The 22,664-nt window shown below is 51.9% G+C and overlaps 1 protein-coding gene across 1 annotated transcript in view; it reads right to left on the reverse strand.

The window, feature by feature from the left end:
* Positions 1–4,757: 4,757 nt before the first annotated feature.
* Igsf21 (immunoglobin superfamily member 21) overlaps positions 4,758–22,664 on the reverse strand; it is a 224,454-nt gene continuing 206,547 nt past the window's right edge. The window contains exons 5-10 of the mRNA XM_059255306.1: positions 16,163–16,278; positions 13,009–13,483; positions 6,596–6,681; positions 5,913–6,105; positions 5,553–5,588; positions 4,758–4,911 (exon numbers count right to left, since the gene is read on the reverse strand). Of these exons, the coding sequence (XP_059111289.1) occupies positions 4,838–4,911; positions 5,553–5,588; positions 5,913–6,105; positions 6,596–6,681; positions 13,009–13,483; positions 16,163–16,278 (980 nt within the window). The 3' untranslated portion in view covers positions 4,758–4,837. The remainder of the gene's footprint in view (positions 4,912–5,552; positions 5,589–5,912; positions 6,106–6,595; positions 6,682–13,008; positions 13,484–16,162; positions 16,279–22,664) is intronic.

Consider the following 22,664-nt stretch of genomic DNA (forward strand, 5'->3'; position numbering starts at 1 on the left):
CAGACTCACAGCAGGCTCATGGGTCCAGAGACTGGTGTCCTGGGCTGAGGAGGGGACAGTGGCCACAGGCTTGCTTCTCTCCAAAGCTCCCAGCAGACAGGCAGCTAGAAACTAAGTTTCAGGCTCCAGTCTGAAAGGGACAACAGAGGAATACAGGTCATGAGTATCCCTGAATTCCTGCCCTAGTGGGAAGGGGACCCCAGATGCTGAGTATGGACAGCTGGTCTGGGAGCCCAGCTGTAGCTGAAGTTTTCCTCTGCTCGCCTGGCACCAAGGTCCCACAGCCACTTATAAAATTCCTGTGTCCCACCTGGTCCTGTAACCGCTCAGACCCAAGTAAACACACAGAGGCTTACATTAATTAAAACTGCTCAACCATTAGCTCAGGCCTACCACTGACTACCTCCTACACTTAAACTCAGCCCATTTCTGTTAATCTTTAAATCGCCATGTTTTCCATGGCTTTACCTGTGTGTCATTACATGCTGCTCCCTGGATGGCGGCCTGGCATCTCCTGACTCAGCCTTCCTCTTCCCTTGTCTGCTTATCCCACCTATACTTCCTGCTTGACTACTGGTCAACCAGCGTTTTACTAAACCAGTGTACAAAAGCATTATCCCACTGTACCCAGCCACTAAGTGACTGTGGTGTCTTCACTTACTCGTGACACTTGCTCATGAGCCCGACTCAGAGATGAACAGAAAAGGAAGCATGGCTACCCTTCTCATATGTGACTTTAGAGACGGGCCTGTTGGGGCCCCGCAGCCATCTCTATACTTGCTGGACACACTTGAAATCCTCCAAAGATCAGGGGGATCTATGGTTGTCACCACAGCCGGGAAGGGGGGGCGGGGGGGGAAAGAGGTGAGCAGCAGGGGGCCTCAGGGAGCTGTAGCTGGTGAATGGGAAAAGATGAGGTAACCGGGACCTGGTGTGGCAGCAGCTACAAGCCCAGGTGAGCTCCGTGTTTCGAAGCAATGGCCTCAGGGAGTCATGCACAGAAAACAGGAATCTGAGATTGTCTCCCACTTGCACATATGGATTACAGCTGAGGTACCTGGACCAACGTGAGGCCACCTCATGGAGTGGTAGGGCTGACTTCAGTTGCCCATCTTATCCTTCAAGGGAAGCCATAAAGCCAAGCCCACCCCCCCCTTCACCTCTGCTGCAGGACAGTCTCCCTGTGGGTGGTCCCTCCTCTCCTCACTCTACTTTCCCAGAGTATGGCACACAACGTGTGCAGTGCAGTCCTTTTAATGGGTCCATCCTTCTGAAGGACAGGGGCTCCTAATGGCAGAACCTACCCAGTCTGGATGGTTTCTCCTCAGCTTCCAGCTCAGGCCCTGGCTGGGAGAGGCTTAGAGTTTGTGGGATGGATGATGGCACCCATGGGAGACTGAATGCATAGGGCCCGCCTCTCAGCTGGGGGTGGGCATTTTCTTCCCCATTCCCACCCCAAACAGCAGCCTTCCAGTCCTTATGCAAAGCCCAAGCAGATGGCTCCCCCTCCTGCTGCAGCCCTGGAGCCTCCCACCTCGCCCTCCCTAGTCCTCCACCACTTCCCATGGTTCATCTGCTGACTACTGAGCTATTGATGCACTTCAGGGGTCAGTGGAGCCCAGCAACCCTGCTGCTAACAGGGCGAAGCAAGTCCAATTTCATGCCTACGTGGGCTTCCCTCTAAGAAGGCAAGGAGAGAGAATAAACTTGTGTATTAAAATTTCTTTGGAAAATAGAAACCTCTGGAAGCAGGGGCCTTACAAAGAATTGCTGGACAGCAGCACAGGGGGCAAATGGTTCATGTGAGACAAATCAGGGCTTCAAGGAAGAAGGAAGTAGGCAAAGGATGCTTAAGGTACTGGTTGCCTGCTCATCTGTCTTGGATGTTTGCACACGGATGAATGTCTGAGAGCATCATCAACTTCACTGCTGTTGACTGACCGGCCAGACTCGGGAAAGCAAATATTTACTGCGTCGATCATTTGTTTCTCATGTATTCCAACACCAGTTGGTAGGCAGAAGAACTTCAGCTAAATGACAGTAAAAAGGCATAAGGGAAAGCTGAGACACTAGAATATCAAGTTCAAAGGCTGACTTCGGGGGAGCTGCAGAGACTGGGATTCAGTTCCAAGCACCCACATGGCAACTCACGAGGGTGTGTAACTCTGGATCCAGTGGATCTGATGCCCTCTTCTGGCTTCCTTGGGTACCTCATGCATGTAGTGCACAGACATACACGCAGGCAGAATGCTCATACACATAAACATAAATAAGTCAGGCTGGAGAGATGGCTCAACGGTTAAGAGCACTGGCTGCTCTTCCAGAGGTCCTGAGTTCAATTCTCAGCAACCACATGGTGGCTCGCAACCATCTGTAATGAGATCTGGCACCCTCTTCTGGCCATGCAGGCAGAACATTGTATACAAAATAAATAAGTCTTAAAAATAAATAAATAAATAAATAAATAAATAAATAAATAAATAAATAAGTCAATGGCTGATTGTTGAGTTGAGGAGGTGGCTCAATAGGTGACAGTACTCGCCATGTAAGCATAAGGACCTGGGTTCGAAACCCCTGAACTCGTTAAAAGCTGTGGTGAATGTCTGCAGTCTCCACTATCACAGGCTTATGGGACAGGAAAATTGCCTGACGTCCTGGGCCAGCCAGCCTGGTGTGCAAAGCAGAAAAACAAGAAAAAAGACCTTGCCTTCAACAAAGTGGAAGGAAAGGACCCACACCTGAAGTTCTTTCCTGACCTCTACAGGATCACTGCAGCATGTGTGTGCTTGCACACACACATACAAAAGCACATGAACACACATGAATGCACAAGGGCAAACACACACACACACACACACACACACACACACATGCACACATATGCATAGGCACACACACACATAAGGAAAGTAAAATACAAAGGCCGATTGTCTTTTCTGAGATAGGGACCCACATAGCCTAGGCTAACCTCAAATTTACTATATAATTGAGGATAGCCTTGAACTCTCGATCCTCCAGAGCCTATTTTCTTAGTGCTGGGACAAATGGGCCTGCACCACCACGTCTAGCATAAATTTCAAGTCTGAACTAAGGGCTGCTGTAGCTTCACAATTGCTCTCACCCCACTCCTGACTCCATATCCACGTGACTTCTCAGCTCCCATCAAAGGGGGCTCTAGATTTATTTTCAATACAACAGAAATGATGGTGTATCAGTTTCCCTGGGGCCTCACAAGACCTGTGTGCTTCAGCTCTCTTATTCCTCCACCCCTCACTGAGCTGACCTGATAGAGCCTGAGAGACCACAAAGCACAGAGCTGAGTCATCCCTGCCAAAGCCACCGGGGCGGGAGGGGGGGCAGCTCTTAGGGTGCAAAGGCAGATCCAGCTCAGAGCCACCAGACCTGGTCCAGATCAGCAAGTCCTGCTCAGGCACCGGGGCAGGGCATGGGCATCTTTGGGAGTCATCATTCTGCCTAGGGCAGTGGCCTTGGAACCATCTTCTTTCACCCTGGATGCTCCAGAGAGCAAGGCTGTCAGTGTGTAGCTGGAGGTGGGAGAGGGTTATTCAATAGCTTCAGACTGTCCATGAGCTCCAACCAGATCTTCAGTGTGTTTAGTGTATGAGACTCAAGCTCACTGCAGCATACCCATCTCATGCCATTTCATCCCACCCTATTCCATGCCACCCTATCCCTTCTGATATGTCCCATCTTCCATCATCTTCTTGGAGGCCTCTCAGGTCTTGGGGGCGGAACTTGACCTCATCTTCCACCTTGGCCATGCAATATTCTTTGGCTCAACCAATGTCCACAGACATGACCCAGGCAGAGGCTTTAAAAGTGATGACTTAGGTTTTCCTCAAGTTTTGATGGTTCCACCATACTCTAGTTAGGAAGGTTATTCTGTCTCCCTTAGGCCTGGTTACAAGGCCTGGTCCTGGGATGGCCCTATTAGAAGGTGGTGGGACCGTCAACAGGTGGGGTGTGTCCTCAGAGGAGATATGGGACCTAGTCTCTTCCTTTTCCTCTGTCTGCTTCCTGCCTACTAGTGGGTGTGCCTCTTGCTATGATGTATGGGCCTCCTGAGAGCCCCAAAGCAATGAGGCTTCTAGCTTGTATCTTCAGAACTGAGAGGCCAAAGAAACCTTTCCTTTTGCTAAGTAAGTTCTCTCAGGTGTTTTGTTACAGTGACAGAAAGCTAACTGATATACATTGAAAGACAATCAGATGTCAGGTAGCTCCTGCCTCATTTGCTCCAGCTCCAGGATAAACACACACAGAATTCACAAGCCCGTAGAGGAGACTAGAGGAGTCTGCAGCAGGGGGTACAGTGGGTGGGGAGGGTCTGCTGTCTGAAGCTAAACTGTCTGGTGAGCCTGGATGAGGTCATCTACTATCTATAAGAAAGTATTCATGCATGCTGTTGCCTGTCACCAAGATTTGGGTTGGCTTGTTAGGCGGCACTATTGTGGCTACAGCTGACTGCTACATTTCCCCTGAGGGATCATGGCCACTTCCCAAGCCTGGCTGTTCTCAGGACTGAATGAGACAGGAGCTGCATGTCCACCCATCCTCACAGGAGTCCTCACCATCCTACCTCTATGCCTGTCCCAAGACTGGATGCCAGCGGGTACCCAGTAGCAGTTACTAGACTTAGGAAAAATGAAGAGCCACACATTGAGGTGGGGAAAATTGGTCTGTTTGTTTTAATTAAACCCAGTGAAGAAGCCAAGACATGGGCAAAGACTAAGAACAAGACTGGAAATAGTTTAGAAAAGAAATGAAAATCGATCGCAGAGATGCTGGGCCACTGGAGCATCAGGAGGAGGCAGCATCTTCACGTGAGCTCCAGGACCACTGTCAGGGCAAGCACCAGGGTGAGCCAGACGCCAGTGAGGCCAGATGCAGAACCTGCGAGAGGGCAGAGGAGGTGTCAGGGCTGCAGCCTGTCTGTGTATCACGGTAGGCCTATGGTTGAAACTGTGGGGTAAATGGTTCCCAACAAAGATGCTAGGGGGCAGCATTGGTTGAATGGGTTCGAACCTCAGCTCTGCAGGCTGCCTGCCATGGGTCCAGTGCCTCGTGCCCCATGCAGGCCTGCTGGGCCAGTGCACACCAGGAATGGGAAGCTTCATTGAGAACTTCGAGGTTCGCTGTGTATGGGTAGTGTCGGCATCCCATGGGTAGTTCTAGGTTGGGGTGGCTGAGGGAGCAGCCTGGGGCATTTGTCTATGTTAAGTGTCCCATAGAGATGTCAGAGACCCACACCATGGTCAGTGCCAGACATGGTTTGTTGGGATCTGGGTAGCAATGAGAGGGGATACCCTTGGCCCCTGACATCCCATTGGCTATTTGGGGGGGGGGGGGAGTAGCACCTTCCTTGCTTAGTGCCTGCCTTTGCCTAACCTTGACTCTGCCTATCCGAGGTGATGGCTTCCTGAAGGAGGAGAGGAACTAGGGGAGGCAGGCAGTGCTTTAGCAACAAAGGCTTTCTGGGGCCTTGCAAAGCACTCACTTTTAAGGGTACAGTCTTGAGGGTGGAGACTTACCACGGGAATCCTCTGTTCCTCTTGGGATATTTGGGTTTTCTGTCAGAAAGAAACAGAGAGAAGCAGAATGGGTGGCTCTGAGTTCTGAGCATCGAGGACCTTCCCCAGGCACCTGCTATATGGTATTATATGCACTGGGATGGCGCCGCCACTCAGTCTCTCTATATCTGACCATGTTATAGATGGGGAAACTGAGGCCTGCTAAGCGTCAGAGCCCAGATGTGAAGCTAGAGTCCCTCCAGTGATAAAGCCATTGTGATTGTAATCAGTGAATGGAATTATCTCTCTGAGGCAGATTTAAGGGCCTTTTATGGACAGCTTTGAGCCAGGGCCTATCCTCGGGTGGTCCTGTGGGGTCCCTACCAAACACGATGAGCCGAGTGTGTGTATCGGTGGAGCCCAGGGGGTTCTGGGCGGTGCAGCGATACATGGAGCCATTGAGCTCAGCAGGAACCCGCTCCAGCACCAGTTCTTTCCCATCAAACTCAGCGCTGCCGTCCAGGAGGCGGCTTCCCACTCTTGTCCACGTGAACATGGGTTCTGGGAAGACTTCATTCTGTGGACGGGAGCAGGAAATAGTGGAGTCACAGGGGAGCATCCTGCCAACACGGGGAGGCTAGAGGCTTTCCAGGCCCCAATTCTCAGCTAATGGGCTTCAAGCAGCGCCTTAGAACCTCAGGAAGGGGACTGGGGGTGTAGCTTAGTTGGTAGTGTGCTTGCCAAGCACACATAAAGCCCTGGGTTCCATTCCCAGCACCCTGTAAACTGTGATGGTATCTGCCTATAATCCTAGAACTGAGGAGAGGTAGGAAGTAGGGTCAGAAGTTCAAGGTCATCCTCAGCTAACTAGGGAATTCGAAAACAATCTGGACAACAGGAGACTAGGTGGAGAGGACTTGGGGGTCCGGGCTGGAATAAACGAAGACAGAAGGTTGATGCGAACCACATTTGTTTGAGGGTATAGGAGAGTGAGTCAGGGATGCTGCTCCCTATCAGGTGTCTCTACCCACCCCCTACTCCACTCAGGTATCCAGAGAGAGGCTGACCTGAAATCCGTGGACTAGGATCCTCACCGTGTCCCCAACCCGGGCTCTACTGGGCGTCATCACGATTTTGGGTCCTTTGGGAGCAACTGTATCAAGAGAAAGAGAGGGGTGGGTGTGGTCAGCATGGAGAGTGGGGCGGGGCAGGAAGCAGAGTGAGCTCCAGGGCTGCTTCTTGGGAGCTCTGAGGAGGCTCATTCATTCCTTCCGGATTCCCTGCAGCCCTGCTATGTGTCTCACTCCAGTTGGAACCTGGGTATTCAACATCACACACAAACACATGGGTCCCTGTGCTTGTGGGTCTCACACATCAGTGGAAGAGAAACCATTGTCCTCTCTGTCCAGTTGAGTTCGTGGAGGCCCCGTGAGTTCATTGTGACTTGCCAAAGGTCACACAGTGAGGAAGAATCAGGACCAAAATTCAGGCCTCCAGGCTCCTGATCCAGGATCCTACTGCCGGGGGATTTCCTGGAATCTCTGTGAAGGGGGTGCGTGGACAGCGTGAAGCCACCACCTCATTCCCTAGCCAGCCTTTGTCTGCCTCTGGTCCTCCTGTGCCCAGTCCACCTTCCTTCTGTGCTTCGTATGTGCTGAGGAGACACGATGCCCTGGGTGCCCCTTGCCTGAGGGAGGTCGAACGGTTTCCTGGGCTCTTCTTCTTTTCAGAGGGGAAAACCGGGCCCACGCATAATAAAGAGGCTTGTCCAAGGTCCCTGCAGAGTCAATTATACATGTTTCCTGACTCCCTGCCTTCATTAGTCCATTTCTTCACTCATTCAATAGTAATTACTGAGCTGGCCATATGTCAGGCTTTGGAGCAGGACTAGGGACTAGTAAAGGGGACAATGATAAAAGTCAAGTGTCTGCAACTTATCCGTTAGCAGGGGAGACATTTAATTTGCAAACAGACTCAGCCAAACTATGACCAGTGTTGTGTGCGGGGACTGAGCCCATCAGAGGTGGCACACAGCTTGTGGGGGGTAGTGGTCACAGTGTCCCAGAGAAGTGAAGCATACGAGGAATGTTCCAGGCAGAGGGGGAACATCGAGGACATGGTTCTAAGGTCAACCAGAGAGCTGGCGGGGCTGGGGACAGACTCCACAGAGTTTCCAGGGCTGTCCCCACGTAACTCACAATGCAAATCAGAGCAGCAGGCAGATGTGAGCAGGCTCCAGGCCCTGCCGATCTCACTCTGAGAATAAGACCCAGGCACTGTTAATTAACCGCGAGGAAGACATCTGAAGGGCCGCATGGGCAGAGGGAAGGACCCGGCCTGCTGAGAGGGGACGGAAGCCTGGTGAGGGGAGGAGAGGATGCTTCCGCTGCCGCGCCCACCTGCCAGCTGCATGGAAACAGCGCTGGCCAGGGACACTGGAGAAGCTCTAGTCTATTCTGGCAGATGGCAGACTTGGGGGTGGGGTGGAAAAGGCTCCACTTCGGAGCCATTACCCATCTCCCCCCCCCCCCCCCATGGCTTACTTTTGTCCAACATCTAAATGCTAGGTTCTTCATTCAACACTGTATTTCATCTCATTTCACCTTCTAGCCTTTAGAGGTGGTCCTGCAAGCACAGGAAGGCACAGAAAGGCTAAGGAACATTCCTGCCTCCTCCACAGAGGGAAGCCCTGCGTGGGGCATGGCCCTGGGTGGTCTGTGCCACCGACAGCTTCAACCAGCAGAGGGTGCTGAAGGGCCTCCATTGCAGGAGAAAGCAGAGCCTGGAGGTCGGTGTTTCAGGCTAGGCTGTGAGCCCAGGGCAGTGAGGCAGCAGGCCACAGAGCCTTCTCAACTGCCCTGTGTTCTTTCTAGTGGCTCCTATGTGAAGCTGACCCTGAGGGGCACAGAGGGTGGCCCAGGAGGAGTCTGCTACACTCTTGTCCCTCCGAGCTCTCCTGCACATAGGTGTTTGTAGATGTCTTGGAGCTCCCTCCCCTCAAGGCTGCTAGGAGGCCCTGGCTTCTGGAAGTCAGGCTGGCTGCTTGCACCCTCTCATCCCACCACCACTAAGAAGCCCATTTGCAGCTCCTGACTAAGCCAGGCCCCCTGCCTGCTTTGGGAACACAACCCAGAGTGCCAAGCAGAGGTGTATCCACAGTTTTGGTGTTCACTCCTCTCACCCCCTGGCATGTAAAGCTGGAGAACAGAATGTGGGCCCAGGATCTAGGCCTAGCCCTTTCAGAGGCTGTGGTGTGGAGTGGGCTGAGTGTCAGCTCCGTCTGTCTGCTCACCTGTTCATCCTCTGCCTAAGAGAAGCTCTGAAAACGACATTGGGAGAGGGAAGGGGCCACAGAGTGAAATCCTGGCTCAAGGAAATGCAGAAATCACCATTACACCCCCACTTGTGGAATCTCGCTGTTTGTGAGGAAGGTATGTGTGGTCTCAAGGAAAGGCTCCTCTGGGACTCCCATGGAATTCTGAGTTCTCATCAAGACGTTCACTTGTCCATCTTCCTAACCATCCTAACCACCATCTATCCAGTTCACCCTCCCATCTACCCAATCACCCACCATCTACTCAACCATCCACCATCTACCCAACCATCCACCATCTACCCAACCATCCACAATCTATCCAACCATCCACAATCTACCCAATCAGCCACCATCTACCTAACCATCCACCATCTATCCAGTTCACCCTCCCATCTACCCAATCATCCACCATCTATCCAGTCATCCACCATCTACTCAACCATCCACCATCTACACAACCATCCACCATCTACCCAACCATCCACCATCTGTCCAGTGCACCCTCCCATCTACTCAACCATCCACCATCTACCCAACCATCATTCATTCATCCATCTATCCACATCTCATCTATTTATTGATCCATCCAACATCACCCATTTATTCATCCATCCATCAAATCTATCAATCTATCCATCCAACCAACCTATCTATCCTTTCACCATCTACCCACCCAACCATCTGCCCATCTACCCACTCACCCATCCATTATGCATCTATCTAACCTCTCTACCCACCCTCTCAGTCTATTCATCTATCCATCTATCATATCATCCATCTGACCATCAAACCATCCATCTATCCATCCATCCATCCATTCATCCATAGTCCATCTATCCTTCCTCCTTCCCTTCCTTCCTCTATGCCCATTCATCCATTCAATCCAATCAATTCATCCAACCTTTTAATCCATCCATTTACCCATCCACCCACTCAATATATCCATCCATCCATCCACCTCTCTACCTAACCTATCCATCCATCCATCCATCCATCCATCCAACCATCCATCCATCCATCCATCCATCCATGCGATAATGTTGGGTGACAGGAATGAGGTGTTTACCATATTTGAAAAAACTTGTTGGATTTTCTAAGGATGAATACCATTTTATACTCCCACTAATGATGCAGGAGGGTTCTGATTGATCTGCAGCCTTATCAACATTTGGTATTGTCAATTTTTAAAAGTTTACCTAGTCTAGTAGTTACAAATGCTTATCTCACTGAAGTTTTAATCTCCATTTCCTTGATGAGTCAGTCACAGTGTTTTAACATGTCTATGAGCATTTTAAAAGCAGGATGTCATGGGCTGGGGATGAGGCTCAGTGAGTGGCAGGGCACTTGCCTAGCAGGTGTTAGGCTCTGGCTTTGATCTCTGGCACTGAAAACAAATCCTGGGTGTCCCTCATATGTATCTACTAGGGGATTTCCTCCTACCTCACCCCCGTTGTTTTTTTTTTTTTATAAGACTTTTCCTTTTTTATTTCTAATTTTGTTTTGAGACAGGGCTAATGTAGCACAGACTGACCTTAAGCTACCATGTAACTAAGGATGACCTTGAACTTCTGATCCTCCTGCCTCCACCTCCTAAGTGCTGGGGTGACAGGCGTGCATGCTGTGCCTGGCTTAGGTCTTTGTTTTATGAGAGTACTTCCCCTCATTCTACCACACTTTGCCTTTTCATTCTTCTTAGGACACCTTCTTATGAACCGAAGATCTGAATTTTGATTCAGTCCCATCGAACAATTTTCAATTTTTCCTCTTTTTTTTTTTTATGACTGCTGTAAGGGATGTTGGCTACCTCGGCTCCATAAAGACATTTTTCTCCATTTTGTTTCAGAAGCTTTATGACGCTGGCTTTTACACTGGAGTCTATCAATCACTGCAGGTTAACCTGCGTGCGTGCGAGGCAGGGGCCAGATCTGCCTTTCCCTTCCTGTGTTCTCTTGTTCCAGGGCTATGTGTTAGAGAACTTGTCTTTACTGTCTGAGCAGCCTCGGGGTCTCTGTCAAAATCAATCGACTTTGCCTGCAGGTCTGTTTTTGGGTTCTCTTCTCTGCATCAGCCTAATGTCTACACTGGAGGGTCTGGGCAGCTGTTTATCTGAGTTTTAAGCTGGTTTATATTTTAACTAGATCAGTTGGGATGAAAAATAGTATAAGGCAAAAAAAACCAAAATAATAATAATAATAATAATAATAATAATAATAAAGCCCCAGAAGCAGAGAGACCAGTTTGGAGGCCATGTTGCATTCCAGGGGTGGATGCACAATGCTTTGATGGGTAGTTACAAGAAAAGTACGATCAGGGCAGGTCTGGGAAGCATTCCCAGGCCTCGCTGCCTGGCAGGTGGTGACCTGGACATGAGGAGACCATGGGAAAGTGAGTAGCCCTGAGGCTTCTGTCTTGACCAATGGGAAGAAAGCGTTGTCGTCACTGAGATAGCTTTCAAGGCTTCCCACCAGAGATTCACAAACCCAGGGAGAGGGGCTTGAAAGGGAAGCAGTCAACTGGAGGGACCAAGCTGACTTCCTGGAGGAAGTGGCATGTGAGCCACACACGGCATTCCTGGAAAGGTCCGCTGCAGAAGACAAGCCCAGCCACTGGTGGCTCTTCAAAGTCCCTGCTGGCTGTTGTTTGAATTCTGTGACCCAGTACTGCTTTGTTCACTCACAGCCTTTCTCAGAGTGCAGGGGTCCTCATTCTGCCAGGCCACACTCATGGACACACTCATGTGTGACCACAAACCTCAGGTAGGTTACATTAAGGCAGTGATTAAGGAAGAAAGCTCCAGCTCACTGACCTAAATCAGGTCCCTCATCTAAAGGGTGGGAATAAGGACAGCGCCCCCAGTGGCCACCTAGGGTACTGCAGGGATTCAAGCTGGGCTCCCAGTGTGGGGTTGGTTACACTATGTTTCCTGACCTGTTATTCATCAGGCCAGAAAATAGAGGCCCAGGGCAGTCTACGTAGAAACAGAAGCTAGCCCAGGCTCTCCCATTCACTTCGGGAGTCCTGGATGTCTCTTATGTCCCCACTTCCCCAGGGTCATAGTGTGACCATCCAGGCCCACTACTTGGGCCTGCCTTTTCCTTGCTCTGCTGGGAAAGGAGGTGTCCACAGACCCCATCCAGGTGAGGGGAGCCTGGGGCCAGGGACAGAGCAGGTTCAAAGTAGAAAGGTCTGGCCAGGGGCGGCACACAAGCTGGCCTCTGAAGGCTTTAAGGGTCTTTATTGTTCATGTCTCTTTCTTAGTGGGCGTGGGGTGGGGTGTGATTTTCATGGGCAAAGAAGCCAAAGGTCTGGGAAAGATAGAGGGTCCAGAGAGAGCAAAGCAGGAGGCTGAGGGAGGCGTCTGGGCAGGCTTAGCCTTCTAGGGCCTGGTGATGTGTCTATGAAATGGATAAAGACATGGAAGGTATCCAGGGGTGTCTGCCCCAGCAGGTGGGTGCTGGGAGGAAGCAAGGCATGCCTTTTGAGTCCTCCTGATGAACCTTGAGCAACTTAGTGAACCTCTCTGGGCCTCAGTTTGCGCATCTGTGGTGTGGGACAACAGCATTGCCTGCTGCGCTGGGTTTCACAAACGTTTGCTTGATTAACAGAGGGAAGCAATGGGCGGCACACAGGCATCCAGGAAACCGCCCTTCTCATATTCGTAGGAGCTGAAGGAGTCTGCATCCATTTGGGAGGGTCTTCGGGGACATGATTCCAAGCCAGTCAAGGGCACCTGGCCTTGGGCATGTAGAAGGTGTCAGTAGTTGGGACTTAAGAGCCCAGTTCTGCTGTGTACAACTTAGTAACTCAGGGCCAGCAGCTTCGCTAACTGGGACCTCAGTTTTGCTTATCTGTAAAATGAGACTCCATGTTGAGCTTCTATTTGTGACCAGCAAATCCCCACTGAACAGCTGTGCTCTTGACCGTAACAGACACCCCCACTGACCTCCTGGAAACTTCCATTTTCTCCATTCCAACAACCAACCTTCCCAAAGACCCCTGGCTCTCCCCCGAGCTGACCTAACTCCATTTACTCCTCTCTCCCTGGCTTCCAGCAGCCCGAGCCCCACTTCAAGCCCTCCACCCCCACCCCCCACCCCCACCCCAGGCTCCATTGCAGAGTTACAGCCTTTCATCTCTGATAGGCTGCAGAAAAGCAGGTCTTACCCAGTGTGACCTCCGCCTGCATTGGCATGGACAGCGCTGGGTGCTTGACCTCACAACTGAAGAGGGCCTCATTGTCGATCTGCGGGTTGAGGGTCCAGGTGAGCAGGGCCCGCACCTCCACCGTGCCATCGCTGCCTGGGGTGCGGCTGTGGCGCAGGAAGTAGACCGGCTCGGCGCTGTGTACCCAACGGGGGAACTCGCGGCTCACCACTGTCTCCGGGATGTTTTCCGTGGTGGGCTGCACGAAGAGGCTGGGGTCCTGGGTGAGGCTGCGTGAGGGGCGCTCCGTGTAGGGACGTCCAGCCCGGTATTCCGTGTCCAGGAGGGACAGTGACTTTTGCATTTTGGTGTCGTCCACGTCCCGATGCAGAAGGCTACGGAAGGGCCTACTGTCCTGCAGGGGGCCAGAGCTGGCTGCGGGCAGTTCTGAGAGGGGCACTGCGTCAATCAGCTCCCCATCCCGTTTGAAGTAAACCTGCGGTTGCAAGCAGGACAGGGGGAAGGATAACGATGGATGGTTTCCTCTCCCGCTGGACTCTCAGAAGAGCCTGCGCCTCCCAGTCAGCAGCAGGACTCCTATTCCTTCCCCTCACTCCTCTGGAGACCCATGAGCCAACACGACATGGTGGGAATGCACACAGCTCTGGAGAGAGATGGCTCAGCCCACTGTTGACAAGCTGGGGAGACCCTTAGCCTCGGTTTCCCCACTTGTAAAGAGAAATAAGACTACTGACTCCAGGCAGCCATCTAGGGCTTAAATGAAGTCACATGGGGCGAGTGGTTTTAGATGCCTCTTAGCTATCACCTGGGCACGGTCCATGGCTGCCCCGGGGCACGTGGATGAGGAGGGAATGTGTAGTGGGTGCAAAATGAGCTATGAGAAGAGGAAGAGAGAAGAAAGTGTGTGTGTGTGTGAGTGTGTGTGTGTGTGTGTGTGTGTGTGTGTGTTCTGCCTGCTCACACAATTCGGCAATTTGGAGCTGCTATGCAGAAACCAGGTGCATGTGTGGGAGGGAGCTAGGTGCAGGGATGAGGCGAAGAAGACGTCGCCGTCTCCCTTTCTCTGCTAATAGGGAATTCAAGTTTTGAGAGGCGGCATTTAATTTAATTTGCTGTCTTCTTATTTTGGTACATGCACCCAGAGGCCTTCGGGGATTGGGTGTATTTTTTAATAAATCAAATAAATAAATCGATAGGAGACAGGGAGAGAGAAGAGCAGGAAGCACGGTGCTCAGGGACTCCAGAGACTCAGTGGGTGTGAGAAGAGAAGCCTGGGGTGGGCAGGTGGGGGAGGGGCTGGGAGCAGGCCGGGTTGGGGGGGTGGGGTTGATATGTGGGTGTGGAGGACCTGTCAGAGTTTAAAGCCTGGCAGAAGGATCTTCTGCACACAATGGTCTGCTTTGGGGGTTGGGGGTCTTTTTTCTTCCCCTTTCTTTGCTTTCTTCTTCTTTTTTTTTTTTTTTTTTTTTTGAAAAGTGCTTCAAAAGCAGGTTTGTAATTTATATCAAAGAATCGCTTTCAAGTTCTGATGCTCCAGACAGACGTAAGATGCCTGGAATGTCAGGCAATGAGGATCTTTCACAGAGACAGAGAGAACGAGAAGGGAGGAGAGGCGGGGAAGAACAGAGTGAAGGAGGGCGTTTTTTAATAACTGTGTCTTCAGTGGCAGCCAGGGGTGAGGTGGGAAGGGGGTGCTCTCCCAGAGCCCCAGGGCCAGGAAACCCTCCAGGCCTCGTGTCTTCCTTTTCCTAAGGAAAGACCAACTTCCCTCATTAGGGGGAGAATGGACGTCCTTTTGGATCCTGAAGGGGAGGCTCAGGGAGATTTGTGAGCCACATCTTCGGCACTGAGTGGCTCTGAGGCCACCTTTATTGTCCGCTTGCTTGGGACTGCAGTGTGACTCTAAAGCTGTCCACTGAGCCCTAACTGCCATGCCTCCATGCCTCACCAGGGATGTCATGACTGTAACCCAGGGCCTCTGCCTCCCTGACCCCTGACCTCTGTGTCTTATACCCTTATCCCCTGTGCCCTACACCTTTACCCCAGACCCCTACATCGCTGAGTCCTTGACCTCTGACCTCCATGTCTTATATTGCTGACCTCTGTGCCCTGTACCCTCATCCCAGGCCCCCATGTCTCTAGACCCCTGATCCCTGCCCTATCTGTGTTCCTGCCCCCTCCCTATGGGGCATCTCTACACATATCCACTCTCATGCCCTGCGGTTGGCTTTTGGGTCCCAGGCTCTGAACAGGGCTGGTCAGATCCTCAGGTCCTACCACTGACCAACACATGAGAAACAGTCACAGTGGGAAGGAGGAGGCCACTTACCTCTCCATCTGAATTCTAACTGCAGGTCCTCATTGCTCCAGTCCCACCCATTCTCCACCACCACCTCGATAATCCAAGGAATGTGTGAAACTCACTGGGTTGAGGACTAGAGTATTCTAAAATGCCCACACTAGAGTTTCCCCCAAATGTAGCTCAAAGGCTCTGATATGGGTGCACAGGGTTACTTTCAGAGATTTTTGAGGGTTTCATGACACACACATACCCCATTAGAAGTTGGCCACATGAGGTTTCATTGAGTAATTATTGGGCCCAAAGGGCCCCATGGCGCATGAAACATCGATGGTGTCCAATTCCTTAGACTTGTACCAAAACTAAGAAGAGGAGGGGACCCCTGCTTAGGGTCAGTCCTGGGGATTGGTGTGACCAGAAGCAGGACTCAGTCCAGGTGCTCATGGGTCCCCACAACTGAGAACCCCACTCTGTCTTTCCTCTTGCTCCCTTCTCTCTTCCCCTTTCCTCTCTTCCTTTTGGGGGTTCTCTAACCCCATGGAGGCTTGGGAGGAGTACAAGAACATGAACTTGGACCCATCTCTCGATATCAGGGAGACTATGAAGTCCCTTCCCATCTCTGGACCCCATTCATTGTTCCCTATCCGCCTGAAAACCTAGGGTGCTCAGCGCATACTGGGTGGTGGGCCGTCCTGGAAGACCCTTATTGTGAAGATCTGGGATTGCAGGATGGGGCAGAGGGAATCAGAGAGGTGCTGGGCAGACCACTTCCTGTCTGGGCACAGAAGTGGTACCTGAAGAGGGCTCAGGGAGCAGGAGTCTTGGCAAACTGAGGCCGGGCCCCCAAGCACTTACCATGGGCGCTGGCTTCCCTCCTGACACGATGCAGACCAGCGTGAAGTTCTGGGCCTGGTACCGGCTGAAGGGGGCAGGTGAGTCAGCAGCCACGACTTCGATGGAGGTGGGAGGAGCTTCCGAAGGGAAGAACGGGAGGCTTTGACTCAGTTGGGGGACTCAGAAAGAGATCTACTAGGCACTACGCCAGGGTTTGCTGTGGTATTGACTATGGCAAGCAAGTCTCTTGCTGGGGACACAGAGCAGGCTCCTGCTTCCTGGGACTTTTAGCCCAGTGGAAGAAATACAGAGCACTCAAGAGGTCACGAGGATTGAAATGGTAGGACATATCCTAGAGACAGCATCCTAGCGCAAAGGGGGACCCTGTCCCAGTGAAGAGGTCCTGGGGAGTCAGTGCCAGAGGAGCCACACTGTGCTATGAACCAAGGAAGCAGCAGTTGACAGGAGGACAGAAACGGCCTGTGCAAAGGCCTAATGGACTGGAGTGGAGAGCCAGGTGAGTTATGTGCTCAGGTTGCCCAACAGCTAGGAAGCTGGACGGAACACAAGCAGGGCTGGTGAGTGGCAGCCGCTCGCTGTCTGGGGTTAGAGCCAGCTCCAACCTGTGCAGAGGACTATGACATTCTCAGGAGTTTGTGAACCAGCTGTTAAACTGCTACAGACTTGAAACAGGTCCCCGTGGATATCTTTACACCATGACATCAGCAGCTGCTGCAGATCAAGGCCTCGATCCCTCCCTCCTCTGCTTCCAACCTCAGAAAGCTGTGTGACCAGCTCGCTCACCACAGACTAAGAGGTCTTTCCTCTCTCTCCTGAGAGTAGTAGGGAGCCCCTGAAAGTTTGAAGTGAGAGCAGGGACACACTGGAACGACTTTATTTTGAAGAGATAGAGAGCACAGCGTGGGTTTCGGCTGGACAGGTCAGTGGCGTAGACTCCGTGGGCTGGGGATGAGCTAAACAAGTGACTTAGAGTCACCCCGAGCTGGGGGCTTCTCTCTCCCTTCCTGGAACCTGGCTTAGTGTGGCTAGCAGCCTCCTCACCTGCTCACCTTCTTCTTGCCCACAGTTCAGTCACCACCATCCCCACGTCTTGGGGACGTCACCACACTGGGAGCCTCTGAGCGCTGCTTTGTTAAATGGGAGCGGTGCTCAGCAGATGAGGCCATGGGACAGAGCTTGAGCTAAGAGGAACTGCAGAGCTGCATGCTGGGAATTCAGCCTTAAGACGATACTTCACTATGATTTCCTGACCTCCTTGGCATCTGCAGGAGGCACCATCTTTGAACTCTGCTCGGGGCCAGGCTGTCCACTCTTGCTCCCCTGACCTTGGGCCTGTGGGCAATGGTTGGCAGGGAGGGGGCAGCGTACACCAAACAAGAGATGCTGGAGACCTTGCCTTCCTGCAGGGGCTTTTCACCCCAGTTGAGTTTAATTAAGTTCAGCGAGCATTTCCCGGTACCTGCCAGGTGTGGGGCTTGGTGCCAGGGGCCTGCTGCGGGCATCCAGCAAGGAGGCAGACGAGTGCCGAGGAGCCTGTCGGCTGGTGGGGGTGGCAAGCACGGGCTGCTCTGTTTTAGGGCCCAGTGAGATGGAGCCAGGTAGGAGCCATCATTGCCTTCAGGCAGCCACACATGCTGGGGGCAAGAACAGGGAAGCGAGCGGGAAGCTTGAGAGAACAATAGACAGAGAATTGTAATTAAGTGGAAGATGGCTCAAAGCAGATGGTAAGTGGGGTAGGAATTCGGAGAAAGGAAATGCACACCAGAACACTTCAATTACCCAGAAGTTGCAAACTCTGCAGTGTGACTTTTATGGAACAGCCCTGAAAACAAGCTCCAACAGCAAGAATCAGTGACAGCCCCGCTTCCGTGAGCTGACTCTTCAGCCTCACCGTTGGCCTGGGAGGTGGGTGTGCTATTCCCATTCTACGGATGGGAAAACCGGAGATGTGTGAACAGACCCCAGCTCACGTAGTCAGCATGGGGTAGAGCTGAGAGCTGAATAATGGCAACCTGGCCCTGCAGCTCACATTCTGTTTTTAGACAGGGTCTCGTTTATGCAGCCTTGGCTGACCTAGAACTCTCTATGTAGACCAGGCTAGCCTTGAAGTCTTAGTGATCTGCCTGCCTCTGCCTCTGTGTACTGAGATTAAAGGTGTGCACCATCAATGCCTAGCTGGGAGTCCAGATTCTCAGGCAACCAGGACAGCCCAGCCTTGAAAGGGGCCGGTGTCTGTCAGTACCTTTTTGTCCAAGGGCAAACTTCAGCTGCTGAGAGTTCTCACTCCCTGACTTTGCAGCATCTCCAGAGGCCGGGTGGTCCAGTTTCCTTGGAAACTGTTTCTAGTTCTGCTGCCCCAAGGCTGAGGACCCTCCAGTCAGGGTTCGTCCTAAAACACCGCCCCCGGCCTGAGCTCATCATCTGTGGTCCCCATCACTGTTAGTGTCCCTCTGACATATCTCATCCCCACCTCTCTCTGCACCTCCATCCCGACCTCCATCAGTCATCATCTCCATCTTTGACCTCATTCCCATCATCAGCCCTTCGACCTCCACCACTATCACCACCTCCCACCCTCATCTTCACCTCCAAAATGTGCCGGTTCAAGTTCACGCTCCAGAATGCTGCAGCACCAGAAAGGGAAGATAGACCCTCCAAAACCACCCTCCTCCTATGTCACTGGACCAGTTAATTTTCTGTTGCTGAGATAAAGCACCATGACCAAGGCAACTGATAAAAGAAAGTATTAATTGACCTTATGGTTCCAGAGAATTAGAGTCCATGACGGCGGAGCAAAGGCATGGTGGCAGGAACAGCGGAGAGCTCACATCTCAAACTCCAAGTAGGAGGCAGAGAACACGCTGGGGGTGGCAGGAGGCATTATAGACACCAAAGCCCACCCCCAGTGACACACCTCCTCCAACAAGGCCACACCTTCTAATCCTTCCCGAGCAGTTCCATTAACTGGGGACCTAGTATTCAAACTTGGGTCTCTGGGGGCCAGTGTCATTCACACCACCACAGTCAACTTCACTGAGGTCACACTGAGGAGAACACGCCTGACGGAACTGCTCAAGCAGTGAACGGGATGGTGACTACATGGTACCTGGCATGCCCACCAGTCAGCCAGTCATGTTAATGAATGCTGGCTGTGCTTCATTTTTGCCATGCTAGTGAAGGAATCTGGAGCTTCCTGAATGCAGAACTGCACACCCATCCACGCATCTTTAGAAAGAAGGGAGGGAGCTTACGATGGACCATGGGCTCCAGACCAGAGCACTCAAGGTTCAAAGCCCAGCCACACTACCTGTCAGCAGTGTGGCCTTGGGCAGGTGACTTAAGCTCTCTCCATGTGTCTGCTTACCTGCAAAATAGAATTAAAGGGGGCTTGTGGAGATTCAATAAATAGGACCTGCAAAATATTTTGGAAGTGTGCCCAATAATAGTGATAGCTCTCCTTGTTGGGCCCTCTCTCCCAGTTTTCTTTGTTTTAAGTGACTTGCCAAGGACCGAGAGGATCAAATCTGGTCTCTGCTTGTATGTAGTTTAGCACGGAGAGTATGAAGTGCTTGATGCTTGCACCCTTGACCACAGTAGGCACCCATACCCTATAGGTCCGAACACCCCAAATGATGCATGTTCAAGCTCACATGAGCTGGAACTGTAAAGAGCACACCGAATTTCAAAGGCTTAATTTGTAAAAGAACATTGCAAGATGGTTGCAGAGAGGCACACACACTCATGCACACACACAGAGGCACACGCACACTCATGCACACACTCACACAAACATACTCATGCATATACACAGATGCACACACAGTAGCACACACTCATGCCCACACACAGCAGCACACACACACTCATGCACACACACAGGGACACACATACAGAGCCCTGCATCCGACCCATGCAGAGCCTGACCCGGAGCTGTGCTCCATCCCTCTCGGCATTTCTGAGCAGGTGTGAACAAATAGTCAAGCTTGTAAGACCTCAACAGTTGTATGGGTGACGACAAATAGGAGCTGCCAGCATCAGTGTGGACAGCCAGAGCTTCACACACTTGCCCACAGCATCGCCCAGGCACTGTGTCCTGGGAGAATGTCCTCTGTTATGCCCTCTGGCACCCCTTGGAAGGCTGAGTGCAGTCAGAAAGCTGTTTCCACCTGGGGGTGCTGGCTGCTTACTGCTGCTCCACTCCGTGCGTCCCTGTCACTGTGTCCCTTCTTGATCCCTTCCCTTCCCTGACTAGGCCCAGCTCTTTCCTAGACAGACCCCTGCTTCCTAGGCTCATTGCCTGTGCCCTTTCACCCATGGTCTCCCCAATATATTCCCACCCCAACCTCCGTCTGCACCTCTATCCCTGTCTCCATGCATCTTCGTCCTCACCTCTGTCATCGGGTCCCTCTCTGCTTCCATCTGAATTTCCATCCACCTCCAGGCCTAGCCCTGGCCCTGCCTCTGCCTTCCGCTCTGTCTCCATCTGATCTCTGCCTCCACCCACACCTTTCCTTCCGTCTCCATTTCCACCTCCACCTCCATCCTCACTTGACCTCATGCCCTCCTCCACCCCCACCCCTCCCCCACCCCCTCTTTGACCTCCACCTCTACTTCCTCATCTTCACCTCCATCTCTTTTGTGAGACAGTCTCATGAAAAAGAAGAAAGGGGGATATGATACAAAAATATAGGATACAGATATGATAGGATGAAAGGGTAGATTATTGAATCTACTTTTCAAAAGCAACATATTTTCATAGCATGCAGAAAGACATTCCCCCATCACTCTTGTATCTGAGGTGCTCCTTGAACTTGATACATAGTAGAGGATGACCTTGAACTTCTGATCCTCTTGCTTCTACCTCTTGAGGGCTGGGACTGGAAGTGAGCTAATGCCAGGTTTATACGGTGCTGGGGATCACACTCGGGACTCCACGCTAGGCAAGCCCTCTACCAATTGAGCTACAGTCCTAAATCTCCATCACCACTCCCTTTTTTTTTTTTTTTTTAAGATTTATTTATTTATTTTGTATACAGCATATATGACCAGAAGAGGGCACCAGATCTCATTACAGATGGTTGTGAGCCACCATGTGGTTGCTGGGAATTGAACTCAGGACCTCTGGAAGAGCAGTCAGTGCTCTTAACCTCTGAGCCATCTCTCCAGCCCACCACTCCCTTTTTAGAGACAGGGTCTCACTGTGTAGCTGGCCTGGAACAGTAAATGCAGACCAGGCTGGCCTTGAACTCATAGAAATCCCTCTGCCTCTGCCTCCTGAGTTCTGGTGTGTGCCACGGCGCCCAGTTCCCATCTCTAGCGTTAGCTCAATTTCCACCTCTACCACTATCCCCATCTTCTCCCTTCTCCCTACTCCTGCCTCATTTATACCCCCACCCCATTCCAGACTCCAGCCCCATCCCCACTTTCATTTTCTTCCCCAGGAGGTCTCTATCAAGGTCAAAACCAAGCAGCCTTTTGAGTGTCCTGGGCCTGAGAGCCAGTCTCCATTCATCCAAAGACAGCCAGCTGAGGGCACAGCCATAAAGTTCACGGGACCTCGTGGGTAAGAATAAAGCCAGTTCAATGACAGGCCAGAGTGAGCAGTGTGCAGGGGCCGCCTGCCTGTGTTCAGCTGTATTCAGTCAGTGAGGAATGGAGAAGGAGCTTCAGTAGAGAGCGTGTTTCATGCCCCTTCCCACTCCTCTGCTGTCTCCACTGGACAGTGGTGTCCAGAGTTCCCAGAGCTCCCAGCGTCTCTCAGAGGTGCTGCCTGTGTATAATCAAGCCCTCCGCATTTATGAGCACTGTTCTGAAACTCCCCAGATCCCATGACCCCACCCCACAACCACCCAGCCAGCGGGCTTTCTGGCTTATTTCTCGCTTTGTCTTAAGAGGAGGGATCTGTTTCTGGAAGTTTCCTTGGCTAATTCTGTGTGCCACTGTCAAGGCACAGCAGCTTCCAACCGGACACGGCCACACAGCCCAGCCAGCCTCCATCATCCCGTCCCACGGCCACTGAGGGAGGCAAGAGGTGAAGTTATTTTAGACTCAGCAATTTGTATTGATGGAGTATGGTGATGCTCGGTGATCCATTTTATGAAATTAATCCTGAAATATGGCCTGTCTGTATCTTGCAAGCGGAAGTTTGTTTCGGGCTCCGTAACTCACTTCTGAGCTAGTGCAGCCGCTCACTCAGCTCTGTAAATTATCTCTCGGTCTTGGCAAAGGGACCCGGTATAGAAACACCGGCAACATGGGCAGGTAACCTTCCCTAGGTGTGTCCACCTGTGCTCGCACCCTGCCAGGTCACCCTTCCCATCCCGAGGAACCCACTTTTACAAAGGCAGAGCGGAGCTCCATCCCCAGATCAGGTGACAATGTCATCAGAGCTTTGGACCAATCGGTGCCACCCTCTCCAGCATCAGCCTTCCTGTCTGTGAAATGGGTTGAATCTGACACATCTGCCAACATCCCAGCTCACAGGGATTTTGAGGGAAGCAGA

Source organism: Peromyscus eremicus, chromosome 2 (genome assembly GCF_949786415.1).
Source record: "Peromyscus eremicus chromosome 2, PerEre_H2_v1, whole genome shotgun sequence".
Lineage (NCBI taxonomy): Eukaryota > Metazoa > Chordata > Mammalia > Rodentia > Cricetidae > Peromyscus > Peromyscus eremicus.